The sequence below is a fragment of the Suricata suricatta genome, chromosome 9 (genome assembly GCF_006229205.1).
Source record: "Suricata suricatta isolate VVHF042 chromosome 9, meerkat_22Aug2017_6uvM2_HiC, whole genome shotgun sequence".
Taxonomy (NCBI): Eukaryota; Metazoa; Chordata; class Mammalia; order Carnivora; family Herpestidae; genus Suricata; species Suricata suricatta.
The window spans coordinates 69,976,240-70,002,942 of record NC_043708.1 but is presented as its reverse complement, the minus strand read 5'-3'; the positions used below and the strand labels follow the sequence as shown (position 1 = coordinate 70,002,942).

Sequence of the window (26,703 nt, the reverse complement as noted above, 5' to 3'; positions counted from 1 at the left end):
CCATCACTACTTTGTCATCAGTAATCCCCTGGACTACTACAGTAACTTTCTTTCTTTAAAAAGAAAATGTTTATTTTTGAGAGAGACAGAGTACAAGTTGGGGAGGGGCAGAGGGAGAGGGGGACACAGGTTCCAAAGCAGGCTCCAGGCTCTGAGCTGTCAGCAATAGAGGTCTCAACCCCATGAACTGTGAGATTATGACCTGAGCTGAAATTGCTCACTTAACCAACTGTGCCACCCAGGTACCGCTGCAGTAGCTTTCTAATTGGTTTCCCTGTTCTATACTTGTTCTATAACAAATGTCCTCCTCTACACTGTTCTCAACATAGCAGCCAGAATGATCCTTTATAATCATAAATCAGCTCATGTCACTCCCCTGCTTAAAACCTTCCAATGGCTGCCCATCATACATAATAAGAATGAGAACTGAAGTCATCTTTATCATGACCCCAGTGGCCACTCCAAATTTATATCTTTCTGCTCTTCCTTCCACTTAGCGCTACCAGACTCATAGGCCTTCTATTCTTTGAACACTGAACTCTGCCTCACAGGAACACTTTGCACTAGCTGGAGCCTCACAGGAACACTTCCTCCAGATAGTCACGTGCCTTGCTCCCTCAGGTTATACATGTTCCTCAGTAAATGTTGCCTCCTTATAGAGGGTTGCTCTGACCACAAAATGGACCTTATTTTTTTTTTTATCATCACTGCTTAATACCATTTGGTTTTTACTTGTTTGTTCCTTGTTTGTGTCTCCTATTATAATGTAAGCTCCAGATTATTAAACTGATATGAAGAGATACTACACTTGATCTTAGCCAAAAGGCCAAAAAGCCATGTAAGTTCCAGATTATTGAATTTGTTGTTCTTTTTTAATGTTTATTTATTTTTGAGAGAGAGAGAGAGAGAGAGAGCGAGGAAGGAGCAGAGAGAGAGAGGGAGATACAGAATCCGAAGCAGGCTCCAGGCTCCGAGATGTCAGCACAGAGCCCAATGTGGGGCTCGAACTCCTGAACCACAAGATCATGACCTGAGCTGAAGTTGAATGCTTAACCAACTTAGGCACCCAGGGGCCTAGAATTTATTGTTTTTAGGTGGGTTATGGTTAAAGAGTACTTCTCTTTTAGAGATATATGCCAATATATTTATGGATGAAATAATATGACATCTTGGATTTGCTTCAAAATAATATAGGGAGAGGGATAGAGAGGTAAGTAGGTTAGTAATGAAAGAAGGTCAACTATGAGTTGATAATTTTTAAGATGGATGATGGAGAGATAGGAGTCACTTTGTATATCTTTACATTTGTATATGTTTACATTTTTTTCATACAAACAAATAAAACTTGGCTTGTTTCTTCTCCATTATTTCCCCAATGCCTAGAGCAGTGCTTGGCATATAGGAGGAATTTGTTAAAGAAAAAAAAGAGACAACAGGTTCAAAATGGAGTCACTTGTGCTAAGTCCCACAACAGCAAACCGAGGATTTATATCTAATCTAATTGCAGTTTCAGCCTCTCCCAGAAATGTGACCTTTAACCAGTTAATCTGGTGTTACTTATCAGCACTAGGAGGTAATTTTTTTTTTAATTTTCTTTTCTGTTTCTTATTTATTTTTGAGAGACAGAGAGAGACAGCACAAGCAGGGGAGGGTAAGAGAGACAAAGAGATACAGAATCTGAAACAGGCTCCAAGCTCTGATCTAGCTGTCAGCACAGAGCCTGAAGCGGGGCTCAAACCCATGAACCGTGGGATCATGACCTGAGCCAAAGAAGCCAGACACTTAACCAACTGAGCCACCCAGGCGCCCCTAGGAGGTAATCTTCTTGATAGACCCCCTGCCCTTCCCTCAAAGGAAGGTGACCTTACCTGAAATAATCCACTCTTGGGCAGAAAATTCCTGTTTCTGCCTTCATCTGCCTACTAAATCTTCCATTTTGTACAGTTCCATGGAGCTCCTTTTCGTCTTTTTAGATGGCATGCTGCGTGATTCATGAATTGCTGAGTAAAGCCAATTAGATCTTCAAATTTACTCAGCTAAATTTTGATTTTTCGCAAATTCATAAATATATATTCATTCAACAGTCATTGCATAGTGAATCAGAAGAGTAAAGGTGTATTTTCAAAATTAATTAAAAATATTTTTTCTAATGTTTTATTTATTTTTGAGAGAGAGAGAGAGAGAGAGAGAGAGAGAGAGAGAGAACGTAAACAGGGGAGAGTCAGAAAGAGAGGTAGACACAGAATCTGAAGCAGGCTCCAGGCTCTGTGCTAGCTGTCAGCTCAGAGCCCGAAGCGGGGCTCAAACCCACAAACTGCGAGATCATGACCTGAGCCGAAGCTGGAGGCTCACGACTGAGTCACCCAGGCGCCCCTCAAAATAAATTTTAATCAAGTGCCAATTGTTAAAAATCTAAATTCTAAGTTCCGAAGGAGGATTTTACAAAGAGTACCCCCTTCCAGGCACTGAGTTCAAGAAAGTCCTAATTGTAGGAATGCTAGAACTGTAGTGTCTAATTGGTGATAGCTATGTCTTTAATTGTTCTTCTTAAGATCACTTTTTAAAAATATAGCTTTCTTTCTTCTTTCTCATCAAATCATGATTACTAGCTGTGATCTCCTGTACTAGACATGCATAGCAAAATTGGAAAGAAAATACAAAAATCTAGGTAGGTGAAAATTTATGGATCCAATCACTTGCAACTTTTCCCAGGCTATGGTGTGAAGATCATCGACACAGAATATAAAATCCCTAGAAGAAAATGTAGTCTTTTAGGAAATTTCCAATACTAAACAATTTATTAGACTAATGGAGAAAAAAATTCTAATAGAAACTGGATTATATGTAACTGGGTGTACTCAATTTCATTAACACATTCAGCCAATCTGATCAACTGTTTACTCTGCTAGATACTGGGAATATAATGGTGAGCAAAGGCCTTCTGCCTTCAAGGACCTTAAGCATTGTGATGACTAATTTTATGTGTCAATTTGACCACAAGGTACCCAGATTAAAGATTATTTCTGGGTGTGTTTTTGAGAGTGTTTCTGGATTAGCATCTGAATCAGCAAACTCAGTAAACTGCTCTCCCCACTGTGACTGGGGAGGGCCTGAATAGGACAAAATGCAGAAAACATAGGAATTTGTCCTTTTTTGCCTGTTTTAAGTCTGCCTGCTGGAGTTGGGTCATCTCATCAATCTCTAGCCTTCAGATTGCCTCCCATGATTCTCAGGCTCTTGGACCAACTGAATTACACTACCGGCTTGCCTGGTCTCCAGTTTGCAGAGAGCAGATTGTGGCGTTTCTCAGCCTTCATAATTGCATGAGCCAATTTATTATAATAAATCTCCATCTCTGTCTCTGTTTCTGTCCTATCTCGATCTCTGTCTCTATCTAGACGTCTACTACTACCTGTATCCATACAGGCATACCTTGGAGATACTGTGGGTTTGGTTCCAGTAAAGCAAATTTTGCGAGTCAAATAAATTTTTTTATTTGCTTATAAAAGTTACGTTTACACTGTATTGCAGTGTACTACCTGTGACAGCTTTATGTCTTTAAAAAGCAATGTATATGCATTATTATGAAATACTTTATAGCTAAAATATGCTAACCATCATCTGAGCTTTCAGCAAGTTATAATCTTTTTGTTGATGGAGGGTCTTACCTCGATGTTGATAATTGCTGACTGATCCGGATGGTAGTTGCTGAAGGATGAAGGTGGTTATGGCAATTTCTTAAAATAGGACAACAATGAAGTTTGCTACATTGATTGATTCATCTTTTTACAAAGGATTTCTCTGTAGCATATGATACTCTCTAGCTATGAAAGTCCTACATGGTGCGGCGCCTGGGTGGCTCAGTTGGTTAAGTGTCTGACTTCAGCTCAGGTCATGATCTCACAGTTCATTAGTTTGAACCCCCCCATCAGGCTCAGTGCTAACAGCTCAGAGCCTAATGCAGGGCTCGAACCCACAAACTGTGAGATCGTGACCTGAGCCAAAGTCAGACGCTTAACTGACTGAGCCACCCAGGTGCCCCTTAAAGGCACTTTTTAATTATCTTAGCTAGATCTTCTGGATAACTGGTTGCAGTTTCCACATCAGCACTTTCTGCCTCACCTTGCACTTCCATGTTATCTAGACAGCTTCTTTCTTTAAACCTCATTAACTAACTTCTTCTAGCTGTAAACTTTTCTTCTGCAGCTTCCTTAGGTCTCTCTCTCAGTCTTCAAAGAATTGAGGAGAGTTAGGGCTTTGCTCTGGATTAGGCTCTGGCTTGAGGGAATGTTGTGACTGGTTTGATCTATCCAGACCACTAAAACTTTTTCCATATAAACAAGAAGGCTATTTTGCTTTCTTATCATTTCTGTGTTCACTGGAGTAGCACTTTTAATTTCAAGAACTCTTCTTTGAATTCACAACTTGGCTAAGTATTTGGCATAAGGGACTTAAGCTTTCAGCCTATCTTGGCTTTTTGACATGTGTTCCTAACTAAACTTAATCATGTCTAGCTTTTGATTTAAAGTGAGACCTGTGCAACTCTTGCTTCCATTTGAACATTTATAGGCCATTGTAAGATAACTAATTAGCCTTACTTCATATTATTGTGTCTCAAGGAATAGGAAGGGCCAGGGAGAGGTTAAAGAGATGAGGGAATGGCTGGTCAGTAGAGCAGTCAGAACACATAGCATTTAACAATTAAGTTTGCTGTTTTATATGAGGGCTATTCATGATGCCCCCCAAATAGCTACAATAGTAATATCAAAGATCAATGATCACAGATCACCATAACAAATATAATGTAATGAAAAATTTGGAGTATTGTGTGAATTACCAAAATGTGACACAGAGACACCAAGTGACCAAATGCTGTTGGAAAAAATGGCGCTAGCATAGCCACAAACCTTCAATTTGTAAAAAATGCAGAACCTATGAAGTGCAATAAAGCAAAGTGCAGTAAAACTAGGTATGCCTCTATCTCCACCCATCCATCCATCATCCCTACTGGTTCTATTTCCTTGCAGAACCCTGCATAATACAAAGACCTTAGATTCAGACACTTTAGGTGTTTCTCTTTCCTCCTGAAGTCCACAGTGTTTTAGACTCCCAAGAACCAAGTTACGTGGACTCCCCAACAAAGGATCCTTGAGAAGTTGAGGAAAGCCCTATCATGAAAGCCACAGATGATAAAAAAACATAGATGATGCAAGGAGCAGAAGAAAACTTCCAAAAAATTACAATTCATATACTCAAAAGGGTGCTTAGAATGAGAAGAATAGAGGATTCAGCTGTGAGCCCCGGTTTTAGCCCCATTAGGTCGTACCAGGATTGGTTTCAAAACCAAATCCTCTAAGTTCCCCAGACAAAGCTGTTCTTCTCTCCTGTGTTCCCACTTGCAGCCATGGCCACAGCATCTTGCTATCATAGCATCATGTTTTAATAATTCAGGCCTGAGACCTTCATCTTTTCCCTGCCTCTCTCTTCATAGCCCGAAATCTAACTGGTCATCAAGCCTGTCGTCTGCCTCTGAAAACTGTCTTACAAGTGTCTTCTTATCCTATAGCTGCGGCCCTGTTCCAGAACTTCTCTTTCTCCTGTCCTGCTGCTATGGGCTACCAACTAATCTCCCTGCCTGTGACCTTCCATCCTTTCATTCTGTCCCCAGAATTACAAAATATGGAATTGATCATGTTTCTCTGCTGCTCAAAAGCCTCTGATGATTCTCCATTGTATAAAGCAGGAGTTCTACGGCTCGCTAAGTGAGCACCACAATCACCTGAGGAACTTTATGCTTGGCATAGGGGAAGTGCTCAATAATTTCTCAGGTAGACCTTCTCCTATGGTACCCTCTAGTGGCAACTTTATGCAATGACACATCTTCATTTCATCCACCAAATTCAATTCAATGGATCTAATTCTAATTCAGTGGATCTGCTTATTGCTTGTGGGAACCACTAGCTTAGAAAATAAAGTCTAGGGGCACCTGGGTAGCTCAGTTGGTTAAGCGTCCAGCTTTGGCTCAGGTCATGATCTCCTGGTTCATGGGTTCGAGCCCCACATCCAGCTCTGTGCTGACAGCTCGGAGCCTGTAGCCTGTTTCAGATTCTCTCTCCCTACCGCCCCCCCCCAATAAAAAGTAAACCTTAAAACAAAGAAAGAAAATATAGTGTAAATCTCTTCTAGTGGCTTCAATTCATCTCTCCAGCTTTTCCGCATAACGTCCTCTTTGCCCTACCATCCCTCTTTATGTCCCATTCATGCTTCCCTTCAATCACACTGGACTACCCTGTACTTTCCCATATTGATGTCCTTACTGGCACTTTCTCTCTGACTGGAATTACCCTCCTCCCGCTGTGGCATGAAACGTTCACATTGTTTTAGGTTCATTCAACTATCTATTCATCTGGAAATCTGTCCGAATTAACTTGACCTTTCCTTTCTCTGTGTTCTCACAGCACTCCATACTTCCTCACAGAAGCCTTCCTGAATTATATGTTCTCATAGTTCCTGGGGTTTTGTCTTTTATGACTATAGTTAATGTACTTAATATCTTATTTGTGAGATTTAAAAAAATATGTCTTTTTCTCCTACTATACTGGAAGTGCCTTGAAAGCAAGAGCCATATCTGTTACCATATCCAGTTGGTACATAATATAGAAGCTCAATTATTTGTTGACTGGGTAAATTAATGTTTTGGAAATGATCAATACTCTGCTTTGTAGTGTGTGTAAGTATATATACATTTGGATTCCCTTGTTAGGTCACAGGCTTTTAAAGGGATAGATAATATCTCTTGGGTCTTTGGGCCCTCCTCTATCCCACTAGATACAACTGCCCACTAGAACTCCAGGGGAATGCAAACTCCATGAGAGCCAAGACTTTATCTTTTTCCTTGCTATATCTTCAGGGGCTAGGATAGTGCTTGCCCTGTAGCCTTTGCTCAGGAAATATCTATTGAATAAATAATTCAGTTTTCAGATGGAGTCTTTTCCTGCAAATGGTGGTAACTTTATATGATCATCAATCTTCTCATTTTACCCCTAAATTTCTCTTTCCCCATTGAGTTGTATTTCCTATTTGAGTATGCTAAACTGAGTCTGGAAGCAAGGTAACATTTCCCTGATAATTTCATATTCTATCATTTATCAAGTATTTACTAAGTACCTACTACATATTAGATACTGTAGAAGGTCTGGTAATCCCAAAGTGAAGATACGTATGGTCTTAGTATGGTTGGAGAGACAGAGAGAGAAGTGGACAATTATAACACAGTGAGACAAGGGCCATGATAGAGATATGCAAAGGATGCTCTGGGAGTTCCACTCTATGGGCAGGCCAGAGTAGGAATCCGGAGAAAGTGGTTTTTGAGCTAAGTCTGAAAAGATGAATAAAGGTTAATGAGGACGATATGTCAAGCAAAGGAAACAGTTTGCACAACCTTGAATTTAGTGTGACTGAAGTGTATGGTGACCAAACACTGAAAGATGCAAAAAGAAATGTGGATCATGAAGAGCTTGAGTGCCATGCTCTGCAAATAATCTTGAAAATATTGGGCAATTTTAAGCAGAAGAGTGATCAGATCTGGCAGCAGCCATAGGATGGAATGAAGTTGGGCAATCCAGAGGCAGGGAGCAGTTAGGAGGCAATTAAACAAGGATAAAGAGGGAGTAAAAGAAAGCAAAAGTGGTAAAAATGGAAATATGCTGGATTCAAGATATATTTATAAAATATATGTAATTGATGAACACTTGCATGTCTAGAAATTACTTTTAGAGACAATTGCATGGATGCTCAAAGATAAATGAATAAGATGTTTATTACAGCTAGTTTTTGCAATAGTTAAAAACTGGAAACATTACATGTCTATTAATATGGGATTTATTAATTAAATAAGGTATAAGTAATCAAAACATGCAGCCTTTAAAAAGAGTGATGTATAGGGGCACCTGGGTGGCTCAGCTGGTAAAGCATCTGACTTCACCTCAGGTCATGATCTAATGGTTCATGGGTTCAAGCCCTGCATCAGGCTCTGTGCTGACAGTTCAGAGCCTGGAGCCTGCTTCGGGTTTTGTGTCTCCCTCTCTCTGCCACTACCCAACTTGCACTCTGTCTGTCTGTCTCTCTTTCTCAAAAAGTGAATAAACATCTTTAAAAAAATTTAAAGTATGATGTATAAAAATAAAATATTAACTAAAAGCAAGTTGTAGATATTATGTATACTTTCATATTTTTGTTTAAAAGTATATAACATATATATGTGTGGTGTGTGTTGGTATATGTATTGAAAGAAATTCTGGAAAGATTTATATAAAGGTTGTCAACCATGTTTGTCTTTGGGGAATAGGATCAAGGACAATAGGTTTTCATTTTCCAATTTATAAACTTGTGTTCTAATTTTTTTAATGGACAACTAATTTTTTTAATGCAAAATGTGATTCTGGATAGAAAAACAACTTTTCTATCTATATAGGACATTTGTGGAACAATTGGTGAAATCCGAATAAGGTTTCTAGATTAGATAATAGTACCATATCAATGTTAATTTCTTGATTTTGATAATGGTACTGTGTTTATGGAAGAGAATGCCCTTGTTTATGGGAAATATACACTGAAATATTTAGGAGTAATGAGGCATTATGCCTGCAAATTATTCTCAAATGGAACAGAAAAAAAAATAGAATTACAAAGCAAATGTGGTCAATGCTAACATCTGGAGAATCTGAACTAAAATAAACAGAAAGGGTTGGAACTTTTCTGTAACTCTGAAATTATAAAAAGCTTAAAGGGCCCCTAGGTGGCTCAGTCGGTAAAGCCTCCGAATTCAGCTCAGGTTACAATCTCACAGTTTGTGGGTTCGAGCCCTGCAACAGCTCTGTGCTTCAGATTCTGTCTCCCTCTCTCTCTGCCCCTCCCCTGCTCATGCTCTGTTTTTGTCTCAATAATAAATAAACGTAAAAAAATGTTTTTAAATAAAATAAAATAAAAAGCTTAAAAACAGTATAGAATATACAATATGCTACTATTTGTGTGTGTGGAAATGGGACATATAAATATATTTGCAAATATATAAATGATCTGTGGAAAGATACACAAGAACCAACACTACTTAATGCCTTTGGAAATCAGAATTTGGTGGTTGGGAACAAGGGGGAAAGGAAGACTAATTTTTCATTGTTTATCCTTTGATAGCTTTTGAATTTTCACTAAGTAAATTATTTGCCTACCAAAAATAAATATAATTTACAATAATAAAACATTTTGTAAAATGAAGAACTTCAAACATACTAAAAAGCATAAAGAAGAGTACAATGAACCCCCATATTCCAGGATCATTGCCTAGATTCTAAAATTATCAAGATTTTGCCAATTGCTTCATCCATACTTTCCCCCTCTATTTCTTTTGTTCTCCTTTGCTGAAATATTTTAAAGAAAATTCCAGATAAGAGTCCATCCCTACATTTCTTATGAAGCATCTCTTAAAAATATGGAAATTTTCTTACATAATCAAAGGCCATTATCATACCTAAAAAGTTAACAATAATCCTTTAGTAACAACTAATATTCAGTCCATAATCAAATTTCAAGTGTCAAAAAAAAAAAAAAGGTCCACATACTGTTTATAAACATTGCACTCTGGCTGGTAAATTTATTTCTCAGGGTTCTCACTGTCAGAAAAAAAAAAAAAAGAAGGGAAGAAAGAAAATAAGAAGGGAACCCTAGAATGAATTCTGTGGTAATGGATTAGAATTGGAGACATCAGTATGAATTCATGTTTAACTTAGTTTAACTTAATATACAATGGATTAAAAGACAGAAACAGGAGCACCTGGATGGCTCAGCTGGTTGAGCATCTGACTTCAGCTCCAACTCAGGCCATGATCTCACGTTTTGTTAGAGCCCCATGTGGGGCTTGCTGCTGTCAGCGCAGTCTGTTTCAGATCTTCTGTCCCCCTCTCTCTCTGCCCCTCCTCCCACTAACACTCTCTCTGAAAAATGAATAAACATTAAAAAAAAGAAACAATTAAAGAAATGTGTGTATACATGAATTAGTAACATACACATATTACTTAGGCCTGTCCACTGAGAGGGCCTAGAAGCAATGGCATTCGTATAGGAGTGGTCACACCTCGAGCTCAGATTTTGGTTTCAAAATATGATTCTCCAATAAAAACAACCAAGGATCCCTGGAAAAATGACTGATTTTAAAGATTTTTTTAATGTTTATTTATTTTTGAGAGAGAGTGAGTATGGGTGGGGCAGAGAGAAAGTAAGAGAGAGAGAGAATCCCAAGCAAGCTCCACACTGCCAGCACAGAGCCCGACACAGGGTTCAAACCCACAAACCGTAACAGCACGACCTGAGCTGAGATCAAGAGTTGGAGACTCAACCAGCTGAGCCACCCAGGCATGAAAGGAAAATACAAATCTGGAGCATCTATAATACCAGAAAGGAACGGAGTTTCAAAGGGTTGAAGGAATCAACCTGAAAGAACTCCCCAATATTCAAAATGGAATAATTTGAACAATAAAATAAATAGTATAGTATTTGATTATAATCCAAAAAATGTAAAATAAACATAGATGTGTATATTAATATAAACAAATGATTGAAAACATAACAGAATGGTGGAGTAGAGACAAATTTTCTTTACAGAAGAATTCCAAATAATGTATGTAGATATTCTTCCTTAGAGGAGGTGGTGCTTAACCACCTCTCCAACTTTGAAGGTGGTCTGGACATGTAGTCTTGCTTCCAAGGAATATAGAAAGGGGATAATATTTGAACTTTGAAGGCAGAAGTCTGGTACACACTACCTTAACTAAGTCATCAGGATTAACATCACCAGTTTGTTGTGGATACCATGAACTTTCTGATGTGATGAGAAGGGCACTGCATATATGTGGTATTCTTTTTAAAGTTGTGTTACCACAACGTTGTGCAATGATCACCTCTAGTTTCAAAATTTTTTTACTGCCTCAAACAAACTCTGTATTCATTAAGCAGTTAACTCCCCATTCTCTCCTCTTCCACTATGCTAACCTCTAATCTACTTTCTCTATAAATTTGACTATTCTAGGTATTTAAGTGAAATCAAACAATATTTGTCCTTTTATGTTTGGTTTATTCCACTTAGCATGTTCCCAATGTTGTGGCATCTATCAGAACTTCATTCATTTTTTATGGCTGAATAATATTCCATTGTATGGGTATAGCACATTGTTTATCGATTCATCTGTTGATGTACACTTGTGTTGTTTCTACCTTTTGGCTACTGTGAATAATGCTGCATTAATATTGTGAATATTGATGTACAAGTATCTGGTTGAGTCCCTGTTTTCACTACTTTGGGGTATATATCTAGGAGTGGAATTGTTGGGTCATATGGTAGCATACCTATATGTTTAACTTTTTGAGAAAACACCAGACTATTTTCCATAAAGGCATCTTGTACATTCTCACCAGTAATATACTGGGGTTTCAATTTCTCCATATCCTCCCCAACACTTGTTTTCCTCTTTTAAAAAATAGCCATCCTAATAGAAGTGAAATGGCATCTGATTGTGGTTTTGATTTTTATTTCCCTAATGAACAATGATATTGAGCACCTTTTTATGTGTTTACTGGCCATCTGTATCTCTCCTTTTAGAAATGTCTATTCAAATAATTTGCTCTGTTTTTAATGGAGTTGTCTTTTTGTTGTTGAGTTGTAGAAGTTCTTCATATATTCTGGATAAATCTTTATCAAATATATTATTTTCAAATATTTTCTGTCATTTTGTGGATTGTCTTTTTGCTTTCTTGATAGTATTCTTTGAAACACAAAAGTTTAAAAAAAATTAATGTTTATTTTTGAGAGAGAGAGAGAGAGAGAGTCAGCAAGGGAGGGGCAGAGAGAGCCAGACACAGAATCCAAAGCAGGGTTCAGGCTCCACGCTGTCAAGACAGAGCCCCTATGTGGGGCTCAAATCCACAGGCCGTAAGATCATCACTGGAACTGAAGTCAGATGCTTAACAGACTGAGCCACTCAGGCACCCCCAAAAGTTTTAAATTAATAAAGTCCTATGTATCCATTTTTCCTTTTGTTGCTTGTGCTTTTGTCATATTTAGAAATCATTGCTAAATCCAAGGCCATGAAAATTTGCCCTTACATTTTCTTCTAAGAGTTTCATAGTTTTTGCTTTTACATTTAGACCTTGGTTCGATTTTTAGTTAATTTTTGCATATACCATAAGGTAAGGGTCCAACTTTATTCTTTAAAAAATTTGTTTTAATGTTTATTTATTTTTTGAGAGAGAGAGACAAAGCACGAACAGGGGAGGGGAAGAGAGAGAGGGAGACACAGAACCTGAAGCAGGCTCCAGGCTCTGAGCTGTCAGCATAGAGCCCAACATGGGGCTTGAACCCACGAACCAAACTCTGAAATCATGACCTGAGCCAAAGTTGGACGCTTTACCAACTGACCCAACCAGGCGCCCCCCAACTTTATTCCTTTTCATATGGATATCCAGTTTTCCCAGCACTATTTATTGAAGAGACTACTATTCTTTCCCCCATTGAATGGCATCCTTGTTGAAAATCAATTGACCCTAGATGTGAAGGTTTATTTCTGGATCCTGAACTCTATTTTATGGTCTATATGTTCACTCTTATGCCAGCACCATACTACTTGGACTACAGTACAGTAAGTTTTGAAATTGGGAAATGTGAGTTCTTCAGCTTTCTTCTTTTTCAAGATTGTTTTGACTATTCTGTATCCTTTGAAATTCCTATGAATTTTAGGATGTGTTTTTCAATTTCTGCAAAAAATATCATTGGCATATTGATAGGGATTGTATTAATCTGTGTATTACTTTGGGTAGAATTATCAACAATATTAAGTAGTTTTCTATGTACAAGTCTTCAAGTCTTACATGTATTTGGTTAAATTTATTCCTAAGTATTTTATTCTTTCTTTTTTTGTTGGTAAATTTTTAAATGTTTATTTATTTTTGAAAGAGGGAGAGACAGCATGAGTTGGGGAGGAGCAGAGATAAAGGGAGATGCTGAATCTGAAACAGCTCCAGGCTCTGAACTGTCAGCACAAGGCCTGATGTGGGACTCCAACTCATTAACTGCGAGATCGTGACCAGAGCTGAAGTCGGACATTTAACCAACTGAGCCAGCCAGGCACCCATAAGTATTTTATTCTTTTTGATTCTATCACAAATGGAATTGTTTTCTTATGGACAACTAATTTTCTTAGTTTATTTAATTTATTTTGATAGAGATATAGAGAGCAACTGGGGGAGAGGCAGAGAGAGAGAGGGAGACAGAATACCAAGCAGGCTCTCCACTATCAGCACAGAGCCTGATGCAGGGATTAAACTCACTAACCATGAGATTGTGACCTGAACTGAAATCAGGAGTTGGATGCTTAACCAACTAAGCCACCCATGTGCCCCTTGAACAACTAATTTTTTGACAAAGACAATTTAGTTGAGAAAAGATAATCCTTTCTTCTCTTTTCCTTTTTTTTTTTTTTTTTGAAAAGATAATCTTTTCAACAAATGTGCTGGAACAACTGGATGTCTATATGCAGAAAACAAATCCTAAACAATACACACATACACATGAAAGAACTTTAATCCATATCTAATGCCATAAAAAAATATTACTCAAGGGGTGCCTGGTGGCTCAGCAGTTGAGCATATGATTTTGGCCCAGGTCATGATCTCATGGTTCTTGGTTTCAAGCCCCATGTCAGGCTTTGCACTGACAGCATGAAGCCTGCTTAGGATTCTCTCTCTCTCTCTCTCTCTCTCTCTCTCTCTCTCTCTCTCAAAAATAAACATTGGGGCACCTTGGTGCTCAGTCAGTTAAGCATCTGACTTCAGATCGGGTCATGATTTCATGATTTGTGGGTGTGAGCCCTACCTTGGGCTCTGTGCTGACAGCTCAGAGCCTGCAGCCTGCTTTGGATTCTGTGTCTCCCTCTCTCTCTGCCCCACCCAACCCTCTCTCTCTAAATAAAGAAATAAACATAATTTTAAAAAATTTTAATAAACAATAAAAAAATTAACTTGAATCAAATTCCTAAATATAAATTCAAAAGTATATGGTCTAGATTTCTAGAATTTCTAGAAGATAACATGGGAAAATCTTTGTGACCTTGGGTTAGGTAAAGATATCTTAGATACGACACCAAAAAGTGCTCCATAAAAGGACAAATTGATAAATTGGCCTTTATCAAAAGTAAAACCTTCTGCTCTTCAAAAATCACTATTAAGAGACTGAAAACACAAGCCACAAACTGGGCATATATTTGATAAAATAGTTTTTTCAGAATATATGAAGTATTTTCAAAAACAGTAATAAGAAAATAGCCCAATTAAAAGTAGACAAACGATTTGGACACTTCACCAAAAATATATACACATATGGCCAATAAGCACATGAATATATGTTCCCCATCATTAGTCATGAGGAAAACACAAATTAAATCACAATAAGGACCCACTACATACCTATTAGAATCATTAAAATTAAAAAGACTAGGGGCTTGAGCATCTGACTTTGATTTCAGCTCAGGTCATTATCCCAGGGTCATAGGATCAAGTCTCACATTGGGCTCTGTGCTGAGCATGGAGCCTGCTTGGGATTCTTCCCCCACCCATCCTTCTCTGCTCCTTTCCCCCATGCTCTCTCTCTAAACAACAACAACAACAAGACTAAACATACTAAGCATTGGCAATAATGTGGAGAACTTGTAACTTATACATTACTGGTAGGAATATAAAACAGTACAGCCTCTTTGGAGAAGTTTTGGCAGTTTCTTCAAAAATTAAACATATAGTTATCACACCTACTATATAATCTAGCCATTCAGCTTCTAGCTAATTACCCAAGAGGAAAGAGACCATAGGTCCAAAGATTTGTGCATGAACATTTATAGCAGCTTTATTTGCAATAGCTCCTAACTGGAAACAACTCAAATATCCATCAACAGATGAATGGATAAACAAAGTGGAATATACATACTGCTCAGTAGAAAGTGAAATGTGAAATGAAGTAAAGTGAAATACTAATCAGCAACAAAAATAAAAGAACTCTTGATACATGCAACAACATGGATGGATTCAAAATAGGTAAACTGAAAGAAACCAGACCCCCAAAAAAGTACATAGGATTCTATATAGCTAAAACTCTAGACAATGAAAACTGATCTGTGGTGATAGAAAGTACCCAGGTTACCTGAGGAGTGAAGTGTGGGGAAGGTTCAGAGGAATGGTTCACAAAGGAACATGAGGATACTTTTGAAGATGATGGATATCTTCACTATCTTTATTGTAGTGATGGTTTCAAGGGTATATATGTGTCAAAACTTATCAAACTGTGCATTTTAAATACATACAGTTGATTCTAGGCCAATTCTATTTCAATAAACTTGTTTAAAAAGTTACCAATCTGATGTACAGTTGAATTCATTTGTTTCAATCCCCTTATTCCCCCAATTTTTAGGAAGTGCTTTTAAGTTATATTTTTAATATGTAAAACAATTATATTTACAAAAGATGAAATCATATAACAAGTTAAATTCAGAAATCCGAATCTCAGAAATACAAAAAGATAAAACAAATTACTAAAAAAGGTTACTTAGAGAAGTAGGGAAGGAACATTGTGGAGGTGACAATATGGAATTATTTGTTAAGTTAATTCTAATCAAATTATTGTTTACCTTTTAAATTTTTTTAAATATTGTTTTTAAAGTTTATTTATTTTGAGAGGGGAGGAGGGCCAGAGGGAGAGAGGGAAAGAGAAAGAATCCCAAACAGGGTCCCTGCTGATAATACAGAGCCCAATGAGGGGCTCAAACCTCCAAACCGTGAGATCATGACCTTAGCCGAAATCAAGACTCAGACCCTTACCCAACTGAGCCACCCAGGTGCCCCTGAGCAATAGCTATCTAACATCATTTTTAATTAGAATTCAATTAGAATTCAGGATGCCAAATTCTGCCTGGGAATCTGTCTCTCCCTCTCTCTGCCCCTCCCTTGCTCTCTCTCAAAATAAATAAACTTAAACAAAAAATAACTTTGCCCAAATTCCTATTAAGTCATTGGCTTTCTTTTTTAAGAAGTTCTTTGTATATTAAAGCTATTAGTCCTTTGTGATTTAAGTAGAAGATATTATTTCCCAATTTGTCACTCAGTTTTTGACTTTATGGTGGGTTTTGCATTTGTGTGTGTGTTTGACAATGCAAAAGGTCTTTTATTAGTTAAAGTTATCCTTCTTTTCTATTATTGTTTCTCGATTTTTGAATTTTTTAAAAATGCTTATTTATTTTTGAGAGACGGAGAAAGACAAGAGTGTGAGCAGGAAAGGGGCAGAGAGAGAGACACACACAGAATCCAAAGCAGATTCCAGGCTCTGAGCTGTCAGCACAGCCCTAACACAGGGCTCAAACTTAAAAACTGTGAGATCATGACCTAAGCCAAAGTTGGATGCTTAATTGACTGAGCCACCCAGGCTCCCTGTTTTTATATTTTTGAATCATTGGGAGCTTTCCCTACTTCTTGGTTATAAGTTTTCATCTGATGTCCTCTTCTAGTACTTGTACGTTTCATTTTTATATTTAGATTTCTGACCCATTTGATATTTAGCCTGATTAATGATGTAAGATAGAGACCCAATTTTATTTTTTTCCAAATGGCTATCCAACTGTCCCAATTTTATTTATAAAAAATTCAACTCCCCTCCCAACTGAATTCCTCACATTTATCATACATTTTCCAAAGGTACATGGTTCTATTTCTGGACTTTCTAGTCTTCTGAATTGGTCTGGATGTTCATCCATGCACCAATATCATGCCTTTTAAATTATAAAGGCTTCATAATACATTTTAATATTGAGTGCAGCTAGCTACCCACCCCACAGGACACTGAAAATTTTCAGGGTTTTCCTGAATATTCTTGTTTGTTTTAGTCATTTTTTAAAATGTGAACTTTATGATCAATTTGTTTAATTCCAGAAAACAGCCTGCTGGTGTTCTTTACTATGATCATGTTACATTTATAAATTAACTTAGAGAAAACTGACATCATTAGGATGTCGACTCTTCCTATCTAAAAACAAGACTTACTTGAGGTGCCTAGGTGGTTCAGTCAGTTTGAGCAACAGATTTTGGCTCAATTAGTGGTTTTGGGGCCCTGGCTCGGGCTTTGTGCGGACAGCTCGGAGCCTGGAGCCTGCTTCGGATTCTGTGTGTCTCTTTCTCCATCCCTCCTCTGTTCAGGGCTCCCTGTCTCTCTCTCAAAATAAATAAATAAATGGGGTGCCTGGGTGGCTCAGTGAGTTGAGTGTCTGATTTTTTGGCTCAGGTCATGATCTCACAGTTCATGAGTTCGAACCCCACATTGGGGTTGGGGCTGACAGCTCAAAGCCTAGAACCTGCTTTGGATTCTGTGTCTCCCTCTCTCTCTGCCCCACCCCACTCATGTTTTGTCTCTGTTTCTCCCTCAAAAATAAACATTTAAAAATTTAAAAAGAAGTGAAAAATATAAATAATCATTAAAAATAAGTAAAGAAATAAAAATTTAAAAAACAGGACTTACTTTTCCATTTGTTTTTTGATTTTTGTCTCTTTCAGTAATGTTTTAAAGTTTTCTTCATATACATTTGCATATTTCTGCTGTTACTGCCTAACCATTTTACCTGCTTTGTTGCTATTTTAGAGTCTTCTTTCCTATTACATCTTCTGATTATTATTTTAATATGTAAAGGTTACTGTATTTCTTTTTATTAATTTTGTAACATGTTATTCTTTACTAAATTTTCTTATTATTACATTTTCTTATTGATTCTCTTCGATCTTTCAGATATATGTGATATAATTTGCTAAAAAAGATGTTTTTATCTTATCCTTTTAAAAATATTCTGATACCATGTTTAGTTGATAGTGGCATTCTTGTCTTATTTCTTTTTTTTTTTATGTTTTATTTTATTTTTGAGAGAGAGAGATAGCATGAGCAGGGGAGGGTCAGAGAGAGAGGGAGACACAGAATCTGAAGACAGGCTCCAAGCTTATGAGTTAGCTGTCAGCACAGAGCCCGATGCGAGGCTCAATCCCACGAACTGTGAGATCATGACCTGAGCCGAAGCCAGACGCTCAACCGAATGAGCCACCCAGGCGCCCCTCTTGTCTTATTTCTGACTAGCAAGAATGCCTTAAATGTTTCCTCATTTAAAAACATGCTAGTGGGGCGCCTGGGTGGCTCAGTCGGTTAAGCCTCTGGCTTCGGCTCAGGTCAGATCTCACGTTCATGAGTTCGAGCCCCGCGTCAGGCTCTGTGCTGACAGCTAGTTCAGAGCCTGGAGCCTGCTTTCGGTTCTGTGTCTCCTTCTCTCTCTGCCCTTCCCCTCTCATGCTCTGTCTCTCTCTGTATCAAAAATAAATAAAACATTAAAAAAATAAAAAAATAAAAACATGCTAGCTTTTGTGCACATGTGCATGTACACATACACACTTTCTTTTTTTTTTAAACTTTTTTTAAATTTATTTTTGAGACAGAGAGAGGCAGAGCATGAGCGGGGAGGGGCAGAGAGAGAGGGAGACACAGAATCTGAAGCAGGCTCCAGGCTCCGAGCCGTCAGCACAGAGCCTGACGCGGGGCTTGAACACACGAACGTGCGATCATGACCTGAGCCGAAGCCGGACGCTTAACCGACTGAGCCACCCAGGCGCCCCCACATACACACTTTCTAATCATGTTAAGGAATTATCCACTGATTTCTACTTCAACGAGATTTTAAATCAGAACTGGATATGAATTATGACAAATGCTTTACTGGCAACTGTGGAGATCATTATGAGATTTCTTTTTAGAAATATCACTCTAATAAATTACAATAATGGATTTCCTATATTGAACCATTGTTTCATACTTGTAACGTAAATCACTTGGTTGTAATGTATACTTTTTACAGCATGTTGTTGGATTCTATTTGTTAATATCTTGTTTAAGTTGTGGGGTGCCCAACTATTGATTTCAGCTCAGGTCATTATCTTACTGTTCGTGGGATTGAGTTCAGCATTGAACCCCATGTCAGGCTCCATGCTGACAGCATGGAGTCAGTTTGGGATTCTCTCTCCCCTTTTCTTTCTGCCCCTTCCCCACTAGTACACTTGTGCTTTCTTTCTCTCTCTCTCTCTTTCAAAATAAATAAACTTAAAAAAAAAAGATTTTTGCATCAGTAGTCTCAAGTGAGACTGTTCTGTTGTATACATGACTGTACTCATGTATACAGTCTTTATCATTTTTTGCTATCAATGTTAAGTTCATGTCATAAAAATTTTTTAAAGTCTCCTTTTTCTATGACGCAGAATATTTAAGTAGAATTAAGACTATATTTAGAAAAACCATTTATGTTATGGTTTGAGTTGTGAGCTGAACTAACTTATTTTATGGAACATCATTTTTACTTGAAAGAACAACTAACAAACCATGGTTGTTTCAACCTGGGTATCTGGCAGAAATTTTCTCAAAAATAAACAAAATGAACTTCTCACTTCAAAGAAAACAGTGACAGTATTTGTGACCAATGATAAAATTCAAGTTTTCAGACAAAAATTAGACTTTTGGAAAACTTGTATCTGCAACTGTGAGCCTGACAGTGTCCCAATATTCAGACTTCTGTGATGAAATAAGTAAGTAATATATTAAAAAGTGATTTTGGGGGCACCTGGGTGGCTCAGTCAGGCCAGCGTCCAACTTTGGCTCAGATCATGATCTCACAGTTCATGGGTTTGAGCCCTGCGTTGAGCTCTGTGTGACAACTCAGAGCCAGAAGCCTGCTTTAGATTCAGTTTCCCAGGCTCTCTGCCCCTCCCCCACTCATGCTTTGTCTCTGAAAAAAATGAATAAATGCTAAAAAAATTTTAAAGTTATTGAAAAATACTCTATAATAAAATATGTCAATACTTAAAACTGTATACTGAAATATGTCAATGGGCATAACTCAGCGAACCAGTATTTTCCAAATGACCAGTTTGGTCCAAATGTAAGATGTTACATGTTCATTGCATGGTGAAAATATAACTATTTTTCATAAGTTACATTAATGTTTAATGGGCTTATTGTTGCTTTCAAATGAACTAATAAATATTTTTAAAATTTCTTGGTTCTAAATGCTAATATTATAAAGATTGATAGATATAATCCACATAAAGAAAAGCTTTTGGGGATGAGGGCCTTCAATAATTTTTTTAAGGTTTATTAGTTTTTGAAAGGCAGAGAGAGCGTGTGAGCAGCAGAGGGGCAAAGATAGGGGAACAGAGGATCTGAAGCTGGCTCTGCGCTGACAGCCCGAAGCAGGGCTGAACTCACAAATCACGAGATCATAACCTGAGTCCATGTTGAACACTCAATTGACTGAGCCACCCAGGCGCCCCAATAATTTTCAAAATGTAAAGGAGTCCTGAGACCAAAAAGTTTGAGAACCACCAGTGGATTCCTCAGGAAAAGCTCATGTTCACATTTTTTTTGTCAGCAGCCTTTATACCTGAACACAATGTAAGGAGAAAAATGTAAAGAAAAAGTTCTTGGGTCATATTTTCTTTTTGGAAATCTTGAAAATGCTGTTTCACTGTTGGTAGCATAAAATCCTGCTGTAGAGAAGTCTGATGCCGGTCTACTTTTCTTTCCCTTATAAGCGACTTGTACTTTTTTGTCTGGATGTTCAAAGGGCTTTTTCCTTACTTTTAAGACCAATTGCTTTATTACGAAATGTTTTGGTTTTGACTGTTCTGGGTCAGTTTTCCCCTACACATGGTATGTATGTAGAGTTAAGCCTTATTTTATTTCAGGAAAACTTGTTCCAAATTTTGTTTTAAATATTTGTTCTGATACATTGCTCTCTGGTTTTCTTTGGGAGAATAAATGTTCATGTGAGTGTGTGTGTTTTTTGCTTGTTTTCTATATCTATCATTTTCTCTTAAAACCTTGTATATTTTTTTAAGAAAAACTATTCTTCCAGCCCTTAATTTTTTTTTTTATTTCTGAAAAAAGTTATACTTCTTTCCTGATATTTGTTAGTTCTTATTTGAAATTTTGTTAATGCTTATTTATTTTTCAGAGGGACAGAGAGACAGAGTGTGACTGGGAGTGGGGCAGAGAGAGGGAGACACAGAACCCCAAGCAGGCCTCAGGCTCCTACCCGTCAGCACACAGCCCTGCGCCGGTCTGGAACTCAGGAACCATGTCAACCAAGTCAGCCACCGGGCGCCCATTGTTGGATCCTATTTCATATCTGTTGTAATTTCTCTATTTCTGATTTATACTATTCTTTCGACACACATTACCTTCTTTCACTAAAAAATATTAGGTTGAAGCTTTCATCTGCTCTGTGACATTTTTTCTAGCGTGTTATTATCCATAGGAACATTATTAGGTTTATTCTTACCCTGTTTCCACAACTTGAATGGGATTAGGCGATATTCTTCACTTGTTCCCATTCTCAAACATGGAAAAAGTTCCTCAACTACTAAGAAGAGGCACTCTTGCCGCTGGCGGGCTACCAAGAGCCCGACTTTTGCGCCCAGTACGCTGCGGAGAGCTCTGCCCACGCCTCGCGCCCGCCCCAGGTCCCGCCCACTCAGCACATGACCCGGGGCCCCGCCCACGGCTCTCGCGCGCTGCCAACGCGGGCACGCCCAGTCTCTTGCCTTTCCCAGGTGCTTGGCTTGCTGTGCATTTTCCCGCCATTTCCAGCTCTTCGTGAGGAGAACTGGGTGATTGAGGTAAGATCCCAGGACTTATGAGATTTTGGCGCTCCAGCGGGTAAGGAATGTAGTTAGAAAAGAGCTATTGGTCTTGAGACTGCTAAATTCCCCTCAACCCTGGGGAACTGGTAAGCCTTGCCCTCACAAACGCTATACTGTCCTTCTTATAAGGACCAACCTATTAGATTGACATTGTTGTTGCTGCCCTTATACAAAGCAGAGTGTATAGTGGGGCCTTTTCAGTAATACGTAAGACTCACTTGGTAGAAATTAGTTTATTGTGAGCAATAAATCGAAACCTAAAGTTCATGGCTCTGCATATTGCCTTTGCATTGAACTGATTATTCAGCAAGTTTTTATCGTGAATCTTGTTAAAAATGTTAACGTGTCATGCAAACTAGCCATCATTCTTTTAGCAAACCCCTCCATAAGCTACTTAAAAACTTTTTTATTAAAAAAAATTGTTTTATGTTTTTTATTTATTTTTGAGAGACAGAGAGAGACAGTGCGAGCAGTGGGAGGGTCAGAGAGAGAGGGAGACACAGAATCTGAAGCAGGCTCCAGGCTCTGAGCTAGCTGTCAGCACAGAGCCCGACTCGGGACTCGAACCAACAAACTGTGAGTCATAACCCGAGCCGAAGCCAGATGCTTAACTGACTGGGCCACCCAGGCGCCCCTAAAAACTTTTTTTAAAGAAAAGACTTAGGTGGGGGGAAAAAGTTACCTTCTTTTCAATTATTTTCCTAATGTAATTTTAAAGGAACTCAAACTAATGTTATATTCTTAAATAACATATTCATGGAATTAAACATGTGAATTCATTATACATATGAACTAATCACAGATCACTTATGTATTTTTAATATGTCAGTTTCTTCATGTGAAAATCTTACAAAGTCATATTTATGTAATTATGTATTTCACCAATTATATGGAATTAATATTGACAGAAAATATAGGATGTATGGGTGCCATGTCTGACATAAAGGCAAATTTGATGTGGTAGCAAGAACTTTACCCAGGGAGTAAGAACACTCAGGTTCTATCCTAGAGCTGACATTAACTATAGATGGAACTTTGGACAAGTCATTGAATTTCAGTGAACATCAGGTATATCTTTTGAAAAATGATGAAATTGGACAAAATGTGAAATTATTTTTGAGGCCCCTCCCAGATCTATGATTCTGAATGTCTGTAAGTAGAAGGGAAAGTGTACAAGCTAAGACATTATCATTCACAAACCACGTTTTCCTTATATAAAATATGTCCCAAGTGGCTAATACGAGATCTTCTATTATTTGGTCCAGTACTTCCTCTTTGTTCCATCTAACGTGTCACAGGGAACTATGGAAAGAAATAAAGTTTTTAAAAAATTAATTAATTTATTTTGAGAGAGCATAAGCAGGAGGTGAGGAGGCAGAGAGAAAGAATCCCAAGCAGGCTCCACACCATCGGCACAGAGCCTATTGTGGGGCTGAAACTCACAAACTGTAAGACCGTGACCTGAGCCAAGATCGAGGGTCGGATGCTTAACTGACTGTGCCACCCACATACCCTCACAGTTCTTTTTTTTTTTTTTTAGATGTTTTTTTTTTCTGATTGCAAATTGGTATGTGAATTAATCTAGAAAACTTGGAAAACAAACAAAAAAAAGTGTAAAGGTGACACACACAAATACCCATAATCTCACCATTAAAATAAAAATCTCATTATCCCATTACTTTTCTAAATATATATATGTATGTGTGCTTTCTCTAAATATGTATTTTTTCTTTTTGTAAAATGGTATAATAGAGTTTGCAGTCTGCTTTTTTAACTTCAGAGGGATATGTACTTATTTACAAACAAGAGTACCCACAGTAATAGTGCCTACATCCCCCAAAGATAACAAAGCTAAGCAAACATTATTATATAGATATTGAAACAGCTAGAATTATGATCCAGGTTATTTTTAATCTTTCTCTTTATCTGTTCCAGAATGGATTGGTTTCACTGTAACTGGTGTTTCCGAAAAGATGGAGACAATTTCTTTGTCACCAGCTGTGGCCATATTTTTTGTAAAAAGTGTGTGACTCTGGGTGAGTGACCTAACTGTTTTCAAATTCAGGCAAAAATATTTTTAAACTAGTAATAATTATTAGCCATTTCTCTATGTGACTTAGGATAAAAATAACATATTGGGCCAAAGTTGGTATAGATACAGTAGGAAACTTGATTATGGAAATTTGAGGCACCCATTAATAAAGAATGATTTAGCAAATGGAATATCTATTACTTGAACACCAGAAGGTACTTGTCACTGTTTTGACAAGTGGCAGGGAAAGCCAAGGTTATCAGACTAATTAGAGAAAAGGGAAAAAAAATAACAGGAATGAATAGGAATTGGGGAAAGTTTGGTTGATAACAAGAGTCATTCTAATGGGAAGTGGTCTAGCCTGTGAAATCAATTTGATTAGAAATGATGATGATGATAATAGTGGTGGTGGTGGTAGTGATACATTTGCAGTTTAAAAAATATTTTTCACATGTACGGATTTTTATGAAGCTTTACAATTCCAGGAGGTAATTATTAGTAGACCCATATTACAAATAAAGAACTGGTTTAAACAGGGCTGTTAAGTCTAGAGATTAGACCTGAATTTAAGAGTGTTTTTTTAAATGCCAAAATGCTTACAAGGTATAGAAATAGCCCAGAAGAGGGATTTAGGATAGGGGGCTTTAATTAGGGAAGATTTCATAGAAGAGCTGTTGCTTCAGTAGAGTTTTGAATAATAAACTGGAGTTGCCAAGTTGATAAGGCAGGGAAAATCATTTTAGTTTAAGAGATTATAAAACCATACTGCAGGGGATTGGTAGAGCATAGAGAATAAAGTAAGAAATGGTTAAGAGATGAGGCTAGAGAGGTAGGCAATTGGCCAGATGATGGGAGGGTATTACATACAAAACTAAAGAGCCTGAACCTTATCCTTCAGGTGATGAAGAGCTGGGGAAGTTTCTTTGTTTGTTTTATGTTTTTCTTCAATAGAAGAATGACTTGTACTTGGCTAGCTCACTCTGGCAATAATATGGATGAAAGGCTGGGAAAAACCTTTAGTCCTCAAGGAGAGAAGAGTAAGGTTACAAGCCTCTGGAGAAGATTTTTTCTCTCATTGGATCTCATGACCCTTTTAAGTTATCTGCTAATGTAACAAAACCGTTTGCTATGGTAACAGCAGCTCACCTTGAAGAGGTTTATCTCGTAAAGCATATGTCATGTGATATTTTCTCTTGATATGGCATTTATCTTAATAACGAGCACCACTATTAAAATTTCAACTTAAAATTAGGATTTTTAATTTTTACATTTTTCAGATTCGGTTAATTAGAGAATGAGAGCAGGAGAGCTTCAGAGCAAGTTCCAAGAATATTAGCAAAGTGAGAACAGGGCAGGAGTAATTGAGTTTCTTATAGTATCTACACTGTGCCTACTGTCAGGTAGGTGCGGGGTGGGGGGGGGAAGAGCAACTTACAGCTGAAACCATTGGTACTCTTGTGTTCTTCCTATTACTCTCATAAATGTACTCTAGTACTCTTGCTGGAGGGTTAGAACTGCCCTTCATCTGCAGAAGAAAATTGGGAATTTTTAAAGAGCAAATGGATAGAGGTACAGTGTGAAACCCTTTGTCATCAACATACTAATTTAGAAATACTGATTTTGAGAACAGAGCTCAAGATGTCCTTTTATAGCACAAACATACTCTAAATTTACTAAGAGCCTGTTTCTTGCTAGCCTACTTAGCTATCACCATGTATTTTAGGAAGAACTTACCTCTTGCCCATAAGAACTGAACATTTTTTTTCCTCCCCCCCCTCTTAGAAAAATGTGCTGTTTGTGGAACTGCCTGCAAACATCTGGCTCTTTCTGATAATGTAAGTTTTTCTTTTACCACAAACCATCTTATCCCATTCCTGGCCTGTAGAAATATACAAAGAGTACAGTTGATGAGTGACTAAGCACTGAAATTTTTAAATAATTTTTTTAACATTTTATTTATTTTTGCGAGACACACAGAGAGAGACAGAATATGAGCAGGGGAGGGGCAGAGAGAGAAGGAGTCACAGAATCCGAAACAGGCTCTAGGCTCTGAGCTCTCAGCACAGAGCCCAACACGGGGCTCAAACTCACAAACTGTGAGATCATGACCTGAGTCGAAGTTGGACACCCAACCGACTGAGTCACCCAGGCACCTAGCAGTGAAATTTTTAAAAAAGAAAGAATGAGAAGAAAGAAAACTTGCAGATGGCAATTGTTATATATTTTTTTAAAAAGAACAAACAACAGATAGAATTGTTTGTGGCTGTTGCTATAGAAGCACAAGGTAAGGAGAGTTAAAACATATAGTCTACATCTCCTAGGGCAGTGGTGAGCATCCACACATTTAGCACAGTGAAATAGTACCTCATGCTTTAGGAAGTTGTGGTATATCCTTTGCCATATTTGCTGGTATTTTATTTCATTCTGTTGTGGATATGCTCAATGTTTGTCTTATTCTCTTTATAGCTGAAACCTCAGGAAAAGATCTACTTCAAAAGCCCTGTGGAAACAGCTTTGCAATATTTTAGTCACATCTCTCAGGTATGAGAAACAAAAGTGAAGAAAATCAGATTCTGGGGCGCCTGGGTGGCTCAGTTGGTTGAGCGTCTGGCTTAGGCTCAGGTCATAATCTCACGGTTTGTGGGTTCGGGCCTTGTGTCGGGCTCTGTGCTGACAGCTGGCTCAGAGCCTGGAGCCTGCTTCAGATTCTGTATCTCTCTCTCTCTGACCTTCCACTGCGTGCACTGTCTCCCTCTGTCTCTCAAAAATAATAAAAAAACATTTAAAAAAAGAAAGAAAATCAGATTCTCTAGACAAATTCTAATTGCATCATTTTTTTTAAATCAAAGATTCTCTTTAGACTGCAT

At 37.8% G+C, this 26,703-nt stretch overlaps 1 protein-coding gene and 1 pseudogene across 1 annotated transcript in view; one reads left to right on the top strand and one right to left on the bottom strand.

The window, feature by feature from the left end:
• Nucleotides 1-734: 734 nt before the first annotated feature.
• On the bottom strand, nucleotides 735-838 carry LOC115303046 (annotated as a pseudogene).
• Nucleotides 839-21,718: 20,880 nt separating this feature from the next.
• Nucleotides 21,719-26,703, top strand: part of RNF212B (ring finger protein 212B) — a 31,896-nt gene continuing 26,911 nt past the window's right edge. Inside the window, exons 1-4 of the mRNA XM_029950731.1 lie at nucleotides 21,719-21,780; nucleotides 23,740-23,840; nucleotides 25,619-25,671; nucleotides 26,303-26,377. Coding sequence (XP_029806591.1) covers nucleotides 23,741-23,840; nucleotides 25,619-25,671; nucleotides 26,303-26,377 — 228 coding nt within the window. The 5' untranslated portion in view covers nucleotides 21,719-21,780; nucleotide 23,740. The remainder of the gene's footprint in view (nucleotides 21,781-23,739; nucleotides 23,841-25,618; nucleotides 25,672-26,302; nucleotides 26,378-26,703) is intronic.